This window comes from Mytilus galloprovincialis, chromosome 3 (assembly GCF_965363235.1).
Source record: "Mytilus galloprovincialis chromosome 3, xbMytGall1.hap1.1, whole genome shotgun sequence".
Lineage (NCBI taxonomy): Eukaryota > Metazoa > Mollusca > Bivalvia > Mytilida > Mytilidae > Mytilus > Mytilus galloprovincialis.
Window position 1 is genome coordinate 38,209,209 of NC_134840.1, and position 16,154 is coordinate 38,225,362.

The window sequence follows — 16,154 nt, forward strand, 5'->3', positions numbered from 1 at the left end:
GTTTAAAAGATAAGTACCATTGTCACATCTAACTCCAGAATACCCGGCAGGACAAACACATTTGAATCCGTTGACTTTATCTTGACAAATACCGTTGTTTTTACAAGGATTTGGTTTGCAGTCATCTATATCTAAAAAACAGGAAAACATACGAGTGAAACGCAACAATCTATCTATCTATCTATCTATCTATCAATCTATATATAAAACTCACATTTCAAAAAAAAATCTTAAAAATATAAAGTAGCATGGAAAAAATGTAAAAAGAACGAATCATTTCCATATGTGCATGTAAGTTGTATTATTGACAGAGGATATACCAAGATTGATAAAACGATTCCTTTTCTTTTCAGTAATATCAAGTACACACTTACTTATAACACATGTTGTTCCAGTATATCCTGGCATACAGCTACAAACATATCCATTAACTCTATCATGACAGGTACCATTGTTAGAGCATGGCTGACTAGCACATTCGTCAGTATCTGTAAAGCAATAAATACAAATAAAGTTATATTGACCTAAAACGTCCTAAAAGTGTTCATAACAAATCAGTCTATAATTATTTAACATCTGAAAATATCTGAAAGATGAACGACTTAAGATAAAGCCAATCTTTTGTTCAATTTCATTTTTATAAAAACTTAAAAATTTGAAACGAAGTTTGATAAATTTGCATAAAGAGTAAATTCTGTTTTCAAAAACTGTCTTAGGGAGCTACCATTTGATTTTTATGGGAGGGGCTAGGATGAAACACTTTGTCCGGCTTTTTTTTTTAGTTGTAATCTCTGTCCTGCCTTTTTATTTTTTACTCTATTCGGTCCTGCCTTTTTTTTTACTAGTTTATCCTGACTTTTTTTACAAAAATTGTCATCCTGCTTTTTTTTTTACCAAGTTGCTCATCCTGCCTTTTTTTTTACTCAAAACTCTTGTCCTGCCTATTTTTTTCAAATTTCATCCTAGCCCCCCCCCCCATAAAAATCAAATGGTAGCTCCCTTACCATGTTCACAATGACTTCCTACAAATCCAGGTATGCATTGACAGGTATATTTGTTTACATTATCAACACATGATCCATTATTTTGACATGGGGTGCTGGCACACTCATCAACATCTAAAATGTAAGAAAAATTAAATGAATGTATATTTGACTTTTGTAGAATTTAAATCTAATTTAACAAAACAACACATGTTTTCTTCGAGGTTCCTTAAAATATCATTCACTCGAATATTCTAGATAAAGAAAAATATATTTACTGGAACAAAATTACAATTGTGCTATGATGTTGAAGAGTTTTAAACTTAAGTTTATTACTTTGCCCTACCTGTCTCACAATTAGCTCCAGTATAACCAGATTTACAATCACATGTGTATTTGTTTACATGATCGTGACACGTTCCATCATGTTTGCAAGGATTACTAGCACATTCGTTTATGTCTGAAGAAATAATAATTATTATTAGGAAACTGTTAAAATAACATGATCAATCGAATAAAAAAATCGGTTAATCAAACGAATTAGATAATCGTTTTATCCAACGCATTAAGATAAAGCTTCATCAAACGAATTAGTGAGTTCATAATGTAAAGATTGTATGAAATCATTCGTTTAAAGTAATAATCTTATGGTTTTTTGTCATAAAAATGGTAAAATTGAATATAATTCGTTCGAATTTCAAATTATCAATTTGAACTATGCGTTCTTTATTCAGAAGATCAATAATTATTGAATGTATGTTTTGGCTCTAATATTCATCTGAATAATTTTTGACAGAAAATTATTAACGCAATTCGATTTATTTATTTGTGCAATGAATATTTAGACGTACCTTGCTCACAACTCTGTCCAATATACCCCAGCGGACACTGACATGTATATTTGTTTACATGATCACTGCACGTTCCTCCATGTTGACATGGATTACTACCACATTCGTCAATATCTAAACAAAAGAAATGATGTGTCCATACATTATATTATACCTTGTTGTAAATATAACGGAATTGTATGCGACTGTCATACAAGTGAGAGGTTTAGCTAGCTTTTAAACCAGGTTTAATCCACCATTTTCTACATAAGAACATGCCTGTACCAAGTCAGGAATATGACAGTTGTTATTCATTTGTTTGGAGTGTTTGAGCTTTTGACTTTGCTATTTGATTAGGCACTCTCCGTTTTGAATTTTCCTCGGATTAAAGTACTTTTGTGATTTTTGTTTGGTTTGTCATAATAAATATATTCTTTTAATGTTAAAAATATTGAAATTGTAAAAGCAAATATCAAATGCAAAATACCTGTTTCGCAATGTACACCTGTATATCCCAGCAAACAATTACAAGTATAACTATTTACATTGTCACTGCATTTAGCACCATTCTTACAAGGTGAACTACTGCATTCGTCAATATCTGTATGCCAGAAAAATGAAAAAGAAATAAGCATTATAGGATTTACAAAAACAAAATGCATATTCATAGATATCAATATAAAAAGAATAAATATAGGAGCATGATCCTTCCTATTTGTCGTTAAGTTCAGTTCTCCACCGAACCTCAATTTCTTTATGAAAGTCAAATATATGAGACAGGCTAAGCTTATATTGTAACCCGGATTTGTTTTCTCTCAATCGATTTACGACTTTTGAACAGTGGTATAATACTGTTGCCTTTATTAAGCTATGTCTGTGACTTCATTTATTTTAAGTACAATTTGATAGCTGCGCTCACTGTGGTGACTACAATTTTACGTATTTAGTGAGATCACATCATCTTTTTATCAAAACTTGAAGTTAAAGGATAATTAGCTTAGCTTCCATTCATTTTTTCCGAGAAGCTCTTGTATGAACACTATCACATATGAATATAGGAACCATTCAACAGGATTAGTAACAGAGGGGTGGCCAAAGAATTGTCAATTTTATGTTAAAAAACATGCCCTCCAAACATAATAAATAAGATGTTAAAAATAAATCAGAATTTTTTCAGCGACTTGTCTTTATATGCACCAGAATAAATATATTCTTTTACATTTATAGTAAGGTTTTCAATATTTCGGCCGGGAGAAGGTTACCAATATTAGCATTCCCTGGATCTCTAAAAGGTTTATTATTAGTCCGAGTGTTTTTCATCTGTGTATTAAGGTATTTATCATTTTACAATGTGTATTGACTAAAATCTGAATAAATTTTCAAACCTGTTTCACATTTTATTCCAGTATATCCTGTCGTACATATACAAGTAAACCCGTCTACCTGGTCGAGACATTTTCCTCCGTTTTGGCAAGGTCCGCTGTTGCATTCATTAATATCTGCAATTGCAAGGAATATTTTTATTGTATTTTCGAAACAGTTAAATTTATTATACAAGTAAACGGAAAGTATGAAAAAATTGGGGAAAAACGTGTAAATATACATGTAAGAACTCTTACTGGAGCTTAAAACATCATGACATATATACAGTTCAAGTAAAAGATCAATAGTTTAAATCATTGCATTTCAGTTGTGTAAGAAGTTAAACAAATTTGTTTTTCTAAATATTTTCCTGTCAGATTCAGTCAGTTTTCATCAGTCACTCAATATTGACAAAAATCGAAATCACAAGAAACTGAACTCCGAGGAAACTTCTACGCAGAAAGACCCTAATAAAACGGTAAAATCAAAAGTATCAAACACATCAAACGAATGGAAAAGAACTGTCATATTCCTGATTTTGTACAGGCATTTCTTTCTATAGTAAATGGTGGATTAAACCTGGTTTTATAGCTATCTAAGCTACTCTCACTTGTATGACAGTCGCATCAAATTCCATTATATTTACAACGATATGTGAACAAAACAAACAGACATAATAAATGTAAAGTATAGGGGTAAAGAAATCAGATTTACCTTTTAAAAATATTTTGGGGTACAATAACAATTCTTATCATATATTATAAAAAAGCAACTTAGAGATGAATTCTGAACTTTTAAAAAAGAACCGAGACATCTGAAGTTATTCCTAAATTTGTTTTGCTTTAAAATGAGAAAAAAACAGGTATATGAAATCAGGAAATAAATCAGGAGTTGATTTTGTAGATCACAGTAGAAACATTTATGTTAATATGTTAGTCGTTTAATTTAATGGCCTTCAACGGACTATAAAGCAATCACATAGTTGGTTATGATGAACTGTCGATGTTATAAACATTTTTTGTAATGACCAATTTATTTTTTACTGTTTCGTTTCAATCATTATTATCACATTTTATCATAAAATATTATGCAAAACGTATACATTAGGCATAATACAGTGTATGTGTCTTTAAACCAAATAAAAAGCATTGCAGCTAACCCATCTTAAGCATGAGACTTATTTGCGTTAAGAAAGGAAAACTAACAATAACTTATATAGATTTTCCATAATTTTGCATACAATTGATTTATGGAGTAGTTATTGAGTAAACGAAACTGTACTGTATCTAACGATTTGTGATTTAGGTATTTAATAACAGTACGCTTTTAAAAGAAAAGTGAAGACATCCTTGACAATATGTGTGATAAAGGATATCATCAAAAGTGGCAATAGCTATCAAATCCTAATGAAACTAATAAAAACTCTCACAAAATAACATACATCACCTGAATGTATACGTTTACATTTTATTTTCCATAATATTATACACATTTGCTACATACTAATCGGAATATCTAAGTACTTTAAAGATCAAACCATATTAATTTTAATAGAAGTAACGTACTTGTTTATTTAGTCTTACTCTCGTTAAAAACAAATAAAAGATTGATCTAAGATATCCCTATACACACATTTAATGACAGAATGTTAGTTTGTTGCCCAAGCACTTGACCAATATTTTACAGTTTGAAATGATAGAAAGGTTTCTCAACAAGTGCAGCTATATTTACCTACAGAAATCATTTAGATAAATAGGTCAGACGGAATACTTCCAAACCTGTAAATGGTAAATTAATTAGATTTTCTAAACTTTATGTTATTCGAAACAACGTTATTGAAAGAATAATGTTAAACTTATTTTTAATATATTTAAATCAATCAAGATAAAATAAAAGCTCAAATATGTTTTCAATGTTCACATATGCGTGTTAATTCTAGAAAAACCTCTCCAAGAATCATTATGGTAACAAATGCAGAATGACTGTCACAGTTATTGTACAGGTACTTTCGAACGAAAATGATGGATATTCATAGGTTTGACTTTGCAAGAAAACAAACAGCATTTTTAGAATTATCATTTCAGCTTATTCTCATAACCGTATACAGTATTACACCAAACGGACGCAATTTGGCAAGAATATCTACAAAAGCTATAGATGAATACGTAAGCAATACATATTATTATGAACAATACTTCCATATAACAGACATATTATATTGGTTACTTTTGTAGTTGGGACTTATCACTAATTATTTCTTCGGCGTTAACAGTTACGAATTATGACTGAAGTGTGGATTAATGGGTTTATTCTAAAAGAAGTTAAAACAAATAACCATCCGATTAATATAGTAAAAAATTGGTACTTGAATTAATATATTCAAATCATCGTTTATTTTACTATATGTTGTAGTATAAAACTGAGGGAAACACATCAAATATAAGAGGAGAACTACGACACAAAAGAAACACAATATTTAAATGTAACACACACAAACGAACTATAATATAGCAATAGCCATTTTCCTGACTTGGTACAGGACATTTTAATAAAAAAAAAGTGGTAACTTGAACCTAGTTTTGTAGCATGCCAAACCAAACGCTGTCATGGCAATGTTAAATATAACATTAAAATGAAAACATTACATAATAGGACTACAATACAAATAAATGGGAGAACATATAGGAAGAAATATATCGTATAACTTGAGTTGAACCAAACTTAAATCTAATAAATGAACTGGACGATTAACTATTTCTACCATAACACATGAATACAACGCAAAAAGAATAAGATTAACAACTACAAACGATAAGACATTTGACAAAATCCGATGAGAATAACAAATATTACATCAAAACTGAATACATAAATTTCGGATAGAAAGTACCGTGACACGTCTTATGGCAGTGCGAATTCACAATCGGGAACAAGTCATGTTCGGTAATTAAAAGATCAGACGACGTAACGACAAACCACAATCTAACACGTTGTAAAAATGTTCTTAGTTAGTTTGGACAAAGACACCACGTATGAATCAACCAATTCGTGATGGTGTCCGTACAATTTATGGAGTGTCATTTTTAATCTGTCCTCCTCATAACTTTGTTGGAGCAGTTTCTGCGTTAGGAGCACACTCCTGTATATAAAGCACGAGCATAACGTATCAATTGAGCTATGTAGACACCATACGAAGGGGCAGATAGTATGTTACTGTTGAGAAATGGGAAATTGATAACTGGGAAGTTGAAAGCGTCCCGTTTACCATGGATTTTCGTGTGAAGTCGTCCATCAGTGTCAATATTGAGGAAAAGATCAAGGTATGAAGCAGTCCTTCTAGTTTCATTAGTATCCTTACTTTTAAGTTCACTTGGATATATGAGATGTAAGTATTGGCTGACATATGGGTTTTTCAATGATAGGACATCATCAATATATCGGAAAGTGAAATTAAAGAATTTCGCAAGGTGCTTTTTTTTTGTCTTTAGAAGGTTCTGAATGAATTCTGCTTCATACGAGTACAAAAACAAATAAAATCGGTCAACAGGGGTGCAAAATTAGTACCCATTGAAATACCGACTGTCTGTTGTTTAATAAATCCTTCAAACTCAACAAATATATTGTCGATCAAAAAGTCCAGCCATTTTGATAATTTCATCTTCAGTATATTTTCTGGTAAATTCAAAGTGGTTCTTCAAAAAATATGAACTATGTTTACTCAAAACAAGAAATTTGTTTCTACGATTCCCATTTTTATAGAAAAAGCTCTGTTTAATGAGATGGTGACGTCAATCTTTCAACTGAGCATGAGGAATAGTAGTGTAAAGCGTAGAAAAATCACCAGTCTTTATGTTGCTGCAAAATCGCAAAGATTGTGATCGAAGATTAAGCAGTAGATCTTTCGAATTTTAGGTCATTACAAAAATATGTAATGAAGAAATTCTTACTTGTTTGAAATGTATACAGAGGTTTATAAACAGACAGAACGAAAAATTTACATGACATTCAAATTAATCTCAAAATGGAAGAAGATTAATAAATCACAACAAAATGTAAAACAGAGGCTCATGTTGAGATACTAAATTCCACTAAAAATCGGATACGAAAAAAAGAACTCCAGTATAGTTCTAAAAAAAATGACACAAATTTCGGCAAAAATGACATTTGCTCCAAGAATAGGAATAAGATATGAACCAGTACGCATCCAATGGATTAAATATAACGCTGACGCAAACAGTCAGAGAAAAGCATGATCTTGTGCAATGCAAAAATATAAGCAATCACAAATATTTTTAAACTGATGAAAGTTTAGAATACTTTGTTCAAGGATCAAGAAGTGTACATCTTAGTACCTAATTTTACAATCTAAATAGTAACATCTCTAATTAGTTGTTATTAGAATGTGATATCACTTTTTCAATAAACATTAGAATTACAAAAATAACGAGCTCCGTGGAATTCAAAATGAAAAGTCCTTAATCAAATGGCAAAATCCAAAGCTCAAAATCATCAAACGAATGGATAACATCTGTCATGTTCCTGACTTATAACATACAACTTCTGATGTAAAAAAAAAATTGGAATGAATGTTCTACAGTACATGTGTGTTTCACTTAGTTATCGGTTTTGAAATAAAACCCTTTTAACCTTAAATGTATCTTGAGTCTATCTTCACTGTTGTAATTGTACTTTTCATATGAATTTTCAATTTTGTATCATAATTGAAAGTTTTTCCCAAACGCTAATTAGATGAACTCATTTTTATAGTGTTTACTATGAAGAAAAAGTTCAAATATGCTAACCAAATCTTTGAAAAAAATCTGAATTTCAATTTTTTCAGGATAAGATACCATTAGACTTTTATCTAATCTGAAGTACATATATTACGAATTATTGTCATGAATAATTTACCGGTTGTGGTTTTTTCGGAAACGAGTAACAAGTTAGGAATTATTGTGGAATAACAAAAATATGATTTATAAATTTATAAAATGTAACGTCGAATACTCATTTCTCGATTATTATTCTCATCAAATGTGACCGATGTTTCTTTTAATCAAACACAGTGATTTTCAAACGTAGGCAAGAAACTGCTTTCTCTTTTGAATCACATATCATATTTTCATAAAATTCACTTCTCTTTGTACTGTTTGTTTGAAACTTTGTTTTAAAATACCGGCTTGATTACTTTTCTTTTCTTTTGGATATTTTTTTCATTTAATTAGGGTGTTGTCTATCCTTTTCCACTGGTGATTTTCTTTCATCTTAAGTATATTGTTACTTTTTTGCACACCTTTTATCATGTATAAGCGCGTTTAAACGACATTTGACTAAGCATTCCTTATACAATAATGAATTTTATACTCATCAGTGCTTTGCGTGTTTCAGCAGATAAGAAATATCTTTTATACCTTTCGAAATATATAAAGTAAGGATGCCTTGCTCTATAACTCGATGTCGTTAGATAATATTTAAACAATTGTATTTTAACTAACGATAATGCTCTAAAGATGACCTTTCCGCTTTTTTGACAGTTAGTCGATTTTGCTTACGTGCCACGATTTTCTGTGCTACTTTCACGTAACGTTGTGATATTTTTGCGGTATTTGAAACATTACCATATAAGCGGAGGGATTGATTAGCCTTAAAAACATGTTCAACCTAACATTTTTTTTTAAATGTCCCTTACCAAGTCAGGAATATGGAAGTTGTCAAATAGTCCTTTTTTATGTCTGTTGTTCTATATTCAATGTGTTTCCCTCGGTTTTAGTTTGAAACTCGAATTTGTTCTTGCTTTATCGATAAATGACTTTTGAAAAGCGATACAACTGTTGCCTTTATATGACTATTGAACAGCGAAATTATACTGTTGCCTTTCTTTATATTTTTGACTTTTACCCTTTACTGTAACTTATGAAAGAAAACCGACGACCAAGCATATACTCGAAAGTTTAAAAGAAAGGCGAAATACCAAAGGGATATTTAACCTCATTATTTTAAAATGTACTAACAACACCATGGTAAAGAAGAAAAAGACAAACAACCGTTCATAAAACACAACATACAAAACTATATACCGAGTAACAAAAACCTCCCCAAACTCTGGGGTGATCCAATGTGCTTCGGAAGAGAAAGAAGATCTTGTTTAACATGTGACACCCGTCATGTTCCTCATATTATTTATTACTAGTTGATTCTGTAGGTCATATTCTAGAAAACGGGACTGAACTATAGTTATGACGATTGGAACATATCCGTTGTCATCTATGGAACAGATGTTTTGTATAACGGTCAACCAACTCATGCTAACGTCTGTAAAATTTACGCGTATATCACTACTTGGAACTCGTAGTTTACTAGCCTCCTGGTTAGCAACCCATTGTCAAGGAAATCAAGTTCGAAAATACTAGTTCTGGAATATCGTATCAACTGGGATCTACTTCGTATGCAAGCGCTGCTGGAGTGTTGCTTATAGAAGATGTAAGTTCATAATTGGGTACATGAAATCATCTCTTTGGTGGTAATTTTTGGGTTGTAATTTTTTAAGTCAAGATAATAGACATATATCGAAGGGATACATGCGTTCAATAGTCACCAAATTTTGAATTCGAGAACAAACCGTCATCGCCTTGACTTAAAAAGAAAAAGACAAAACAGACAAACAACAATAAACAATACACAATATAGAAAACTAAGACAGAGTTACACGAACCCTACATATCAGTGGAGGTGATATCATGTGCTGGGGATAATCAAATTGATTCATAAGATAAATGGTCAATTCAGATAAACAACTATTTAAAAAGATACCAAAGGGACTGTCAAACTCATAAATCGAAAATAAACTGACAACGCCATGGCTAAAAATGAAAAAAAAAAGACAAACAGACAAACAAAAGTACACATGACACAATTATTAGCAATTACTTGCTACAAACCAATCTTATCTTTATTTGGTATTAAATATATATTCATTTTATAAAAACATTCACAACAGGATCTGTAAATGCTGCATCCTCTAGTTTTGAGTTTTTTCCCATTCTTTTGATCTTTCGGACATATAGTGCAAGCAGTATACACACTGTTGTCAAACAACACACTATGAACAACAAAACAAACAACATAGGCCAAACTTCTTTTGACGAAAGACAATCCCTTACAGATTCTTTACGTGGCGAAATCGTGCTGAAATCTGAAAAATGATAATTCTGTATTTACTGTATGTTAATCGATGTGAGTTTAACATATTTAAATTTAGTTTACAGGCTTTAGATAGAAATATATGATGTAAAAGTACTAATAACCGTTTCATACAATTACTATTGGATTTATTTTTTTAACTTAAGCAACTAAGGATTCATAAACTATCAAAAGATTTGAATTGTGAAAATACTAAATAACTCCTATTTTATATTCTTTTTAAATAGATATTTTGCAAGAAAGTATACTACAAATACAACGATTTTTTAATCTCTATAACAATTCTAAAGTATCTAAAAGTAATGTAAGATATATGTTCCTACCTTATAGCATAATCTACACTATTGGATCTATTCCGCTGTATCAATTGAGATGAAGCAAAATCCCTTCTCAGCTTATATAAGAAATTATCACGACATGCATACGAGTAAAAGAAGCTTGAAGAACTCATAAGCGAAGCAACATGCTAAAGAGGAACTCGATTAGTCAAAGTTAATATCAAAGTTCAGGAATCACAATACATTAGTAGCATATAATTTTAAGCAAATTACCAATGTTATTTCAACTGATCGGGAGGAGCTTATGTTTAAATTTGCATAAGGACATTCTATTTGAAGATGTGTGCAATAAGGTTGATTGCCGTTATAATTATTATTGATTTCTAATCACCTATCGGATATACAAATGAACTGAGTGTATAAATGGGAAAAATAACTGGACACTTCATTGATGAGTTTATCCCAAAACTCCTGTCTATAGATGGACTGGTCTTTAATAAGCGAACCGGTTAAACCCCGCCCAGTCAAGTGAAATAATCAAGTAATACATGTCTCTCGATTATCCACAAAAACAACACAGATTATATTTAATACTTGAAGATCAACAATCTACTCCGAATGTAAAAATATATTTGAATACAGTTTTATAAGCTTTTTGTTTTTTTCAAAAGATGCATTCAATTGATCTGTGATTTATTCTTCCTCAATGAATTTCAATGAGAAGTAGATACAGTAATACGAAAATATACTATAAAATGCCGAATGTAAACATTGAATTGGTTATATTTGTGTGTTTAATAATTTCATGACTTTCCACCAAATATAGATTGTTTGAACTTTAATAAGGCTCGTCTCGACACATTGCCCCAAGGATAGGAAGGGTATTAATTTTAGATCTGGTATTCAGTTGCCTTGATATTATAAACCTTTGATACACTGTGATGACAACAATGGTTTTGCAGAGGGTTTGTCCTACCTTAACTTTCTGGTTGTTTTGTTGTAATGGTTTGCATTGTCTATGTTGGCTATATCGGGAGTAGTATTATTTATCTTTTTTCTAAAACTTTTGATAAATACAATTATGTACAATCGGCTATGTTTTGTATTTGGTTATGTATCGGGTTTACATTTTCCAGTACAGTATCAAACTTGTCGCTGTCTTAAAGCTTACCTTATGGACAAGATACATTTGTAATGAAAGTGTTAAAGAACAAGGAAGGATCACCTAGCTTCACTCAGGTTTTTTTTATGGACAATTAATTAAACCAAGGTAACATTAAGAGAGCGTTCGTAATAATGCCTTAATTATAACAGCCGGAAAATACGTTAAGAGAAAAATATAAAAAGAAGAATAATGAAGCAACGTATATATATAGTTTGGAAGGATTATTGAAGAAAAAAGGCATGTGAATGTTATCATTAATCATGCGTGATAATTAACTTGTTAGAACAGTTTTTGTCAGATTTCAAATCTTTGTTTTTTCTCCGAAGACAAGTGTTTATTTTTCAATATAAACTTAAGAAGAACTGATATTTTTGTATCTTATATTTTAGAATAAAATTATCAGATTGTAATGAATAACTTACTTATTTGACAATTGTCTCCACTATATCCTTTTTGGCATGCGCATTTATAAGCATTCATCTGATCGGTACAAGAACCTCCATTCTGGCATGGGTTACTAGAACATTCATCAGTCTCTGAATTTAAAACAAACAGTCTTTGATAACTTTTATTTCTAAAATGAGGTAAATGCTTACACTCTCAAACTACCGCTTGTTAAGAATCGAAGTTATCGGTAAGACATTATATTTCCGTTTATTGTTATCAAACACAACGTTATAGAAATGATGAGCGTAGGATATAATACAAGACAGGGGAGAGAAAGAGTAGTTGATAAACTTGAGTAACTATAATAATTATACCCTATTACAACTTGATACAACTGTAAAGGTCAAGAACATTTTAAAACCAGAATGTGTCCAAAGTACACGGGTGTCTTAATCGCACTATCATTTTTTATGTTCAATGGACAGTGAAATTTGGCATTAAAATTAGACAGATCATATCTTAAAGAACATGTGTACTAAGTTACAAGTTGATGGACTTCAACTTCATCAAAAACTACGTTGACCAAAAACTTTAACTTGAAGCAGGACTGACAGACGGACGAACGGACGACGGAAGAACGAACGAACGGATGCACATACCAGAAAACATAATACCCATAAATTGGACATCAAAAGTTAGAAAGGAGGTGCACAATTTCATTATTGCATGAATAATCTGCAAAAGACCATTCATTGATTAAGGGGGTATATTGAACGGGGCATGTTCATCTCCTATAATATATAATTAAAAAGTCCATGTTGTGGTATTGGAAATCCCAGAAATCTTTATGATCAAACAGTAAAATAGGATATGAAAAAGTACATGATGTAACATAAATTATATGAAAGTTTCGTTCAGATCCATTATTTGGTTTGTAAAAAAGGCCATAAGGACAAGCGAACACCCCAAGACTATTTAAGAAATTACTCTTCTGTATATGACATGGGTAGTGTGTACATAGTATCATGAGATATATTCCATTGTTCGGTTTGCATAAACCATCTGTTCGGTTAAATATATTTGTAAAAAAAACATTTATTGAAATAAAATATTATTTACTCGCGTCTTTTGACCTGTATGTTTAATAATATAATTGAATGGTATTTGCTTATCTTTTTATTACACAGAATATCGAAACATTTTAAAAGATTTCTTCTGTTCGAAATGCTCCTTTAATTGCTTTTTATTAGCTACTCGATAAACTAAAAAAATAAAATAACGGTACGACAGCAAGAAAATCATAAACCCATTCTAATAAAGACGATACACGATATCTAAACATGCAAGTTTCTAAATGTATTTCTAAAATAGTTTTATATTACCTGCATCACAATTAACTCCACTGTACCCAGGTAGACATGTACACTTATATTCATTTACTTGGTCAGTACATTGTCCAAACTTACATGGATTACTTACACACTCGTTTATATCTGTAAAAATAATCATACTTGTATTAAAAAAAACTAAAAATATTGATATGATTCAAATGTAAGAAGAAAAATCCTGATGAAAAAATCTAAATATTAATCCTTTTTCGCAGGACTCAATTTTGAATAAAACAAGACGACAGTGCTCATACATTTATACATTTCGCGACCTCGCGACCTCGCTTTCTTGTATTTTTTTTTTATTCCCCAACATTTAATGGGCTTTATTATTTTATAGTTTGTTTCTGTATGTGTTGCATTGTCTTTTTTTTGTTGCACTTCAGTGTTTCTGTTGTTTCGTTCTTTTCCTCTTATAGTTGATGTGTTTACCTCAGTTTTCGTTTGTATCCCGGATTTGTTTTCTCTCATTCGATTTTTGACTTTCGAACAGCGGTATACTACTGTTGCCTTTATTTACTGTATGTTTGGGTAAATGCAAATGGATTTTTTAGTATACAGCTTTCCTTTAAATCAAAAACCTTCAAAAGCAATTATCTCTGTTTAGAATGTGTTAAAATTCTCATTATGTCCTTTATATTAGTTCACTCATATTCATATTATTACAAATCGTATCAAAATAAGGTCGATTTGACTTAACACGTTCTAGATATAATTTCTACAAATAATATACATAGTAACTTTTTAATAACCTTCTACAAATGATAGGACGTGATACAAATGATAGTCAAGCTCATATGTCGAGATAAAACTGAATAGAAAACGATGATAGGACAAACATCAGTCTACAAAATACAACAAAAAAGACTAGACCAATCAAACACAGAAGCCCACAAATAACTAGGGTGGTCTCAGGTGCTCACACTATAAATTACAAAATTTTTATGATACAAGTTATATGTTTACCTATTTGACAAGTTACTCCTGAGAATCCTGATGCACATACACATGAATAACTATTTACTTCGTCTGTACAGGTGGCACCATTAAGACATGGGTTACTCAAGCATTCATTGATTTCTAAAGATAATAAATAATATTGTATTTTTCTTTGTTTTAAAAAATGCAGAAGCAATTAAAATATAAATAATTAAACGAAAAAGCAAAAGGGACAAATGTATAAAAAAAGGAAAGGAAGTATTTCTCAGACAACAAGCAGAACCATTATTAATATTTGTATCAAATTGTTATATTAACACCTCTTACACCCAAATAAAAATGGGTTTGGTAACAACCAAACAAGTATCATTTCTATCCTTTAATGAAATCAGTAAGTATGTATCGGACATGACCTTATATAAAAACGAATCAAAGATACAGTAACTGTTTGTTGCAGCTTTTACTACTTCAAAGTTTGTAAGGGTTTTTATTGTTATAAGTACGTTTTCTTATAAGAACAAATTCTTTCCCAAAGATGTATACCTTCTATTTCATGCAACTATCATACAAGTGAGAGATTCAGGTAGCTATAAATTTTAAACCAGGTTTGAGTCGCCATTTTCTGATGTAGAAAGTCAGGAATATGACAGTTGCTATCTATTTTTTGATGTGAGCTTTTTATTTTGTCATTTGATTAGGGACTTCCTTTTAGATTTTTTCTCGGAGTTTGGTTTTTTGTTATTTTACTTTTTACCTGATTGACAGTTGATTCCAGTGTAACCAGGTGGACAATCACAGGTAAAACTATTCACGCCATCTTTACAAGTACCTTTATTCTGACATGGATTGCTGTTACATTCATCAATATCTGTCATCAAAAGTTGAAAAACATTGATACGAAGTTCAAATTTAGTTTTCTTTTCAACATTAAAAAATCTTTTTCCTTTGCTTAAAATGTATGAACAAACAAAATACGACTTATCAACTGAATTAATGTAAATTGAGATAAAATTCCAAGCTATACTTAGACAACAAACAGCTTTGCAAGATATTGCTTTCACAAATGCATTGGATTAGAAACTGTGTAAGGCTATCAATATTCTACATAATGTTTATGAAGCACGTTTATTATATCAGTGCTAGAGATTTCAACTATTGTATGTGCTATATACTAACTCAAAACAATGATAATGTTCTTTCATATTTAATTGTTAGTGCTGGTATGTGTGTTTGTTTTCTGAGCTAATCTTATGATTTCGAAACTGCCTTGTAAGCTAAGACTCTAAAATGTAACAAATTTCAAATGATGTCGGCAATTTTACATATGTACTGTGAAGCTTCTTCCTATATTGCCTATTTACACAGCTGATAGAAACGTAATTAAGAAAATATTAGGTAAATTTTATTAATAATCTTAAATGAAAAGTACTAGTAGATCAGATGTTAATTTTAAATCTTTATATAGTACATATCATACATGCCAAAACAATGATGAACATGACGAAGGATAATGATAACCGTACTCAACCTCTGCTTTAAGTTTTTTCAGTGTCAAAGAATATAAAACTAAGAAACTGAGTATAAACTTAGAAACCTTCTCAGCTCCGCTTTCAGACAATGAT

At 30.7% G+C, this 16,154-nt stretch overlaps 1 protein-coding gene across 1 annotated transcript in view; it reads right to left on the reverse strand.

Moving 5' to 3' along the window:
* The window catches only part of LOC143066253 (uncharacterized), a 137,708-nt gene that overhangs the window by 54,434 nt on the left and 67,120 nt on the right, over positions 1-16,154 (reverse strand). The window contains exons 11-23 of the mRNA XM_076239245.1: positions 15,287-15,400; positions 14,560-14,673; positions 13,588-13,698; positions 12,241-12,354; positions 10,168-10,367; positions 7,528-7,540; positions 3,199-3,312; positions 2,301-2,414; positions 1,835-1,948; positions 1,330-1,443; positions 1,005-1,118; positions 375-488; positions 18-131 (exon numbers count right to left, since the gene is read on the reverse strand). Of these exons, the coding sequence (XP_076095360.1) occupies positions 18-131; positions 375-488; positions 1,005-1,118; positions 1,330-1,443; positions 1,835-1,948; positions 2,301-2,414; positions 3,199-3,312; positions 7,528-7,540; positions 10,168-10,367; positions 12,241-12,354; positions 13,588-13,698; positions 14,560-14,673; positions 15,287-15,400 (1,464 nt within the window). The remainder of the gene's footprint in view (positions 1-17; positions 132-374; positions 489-1,004; positions 1,119-1,329; positions 1,444-1,834; positions 1,949-2,300; positions 2,415-3,198; positions 3,313-7,527; positions 7,541-10,167; positions 10,368-12,240; positions 12,355-13,587; positions 13,699-14,559; positions 14,674-15,286; positions 15,401-16,154) is intronic.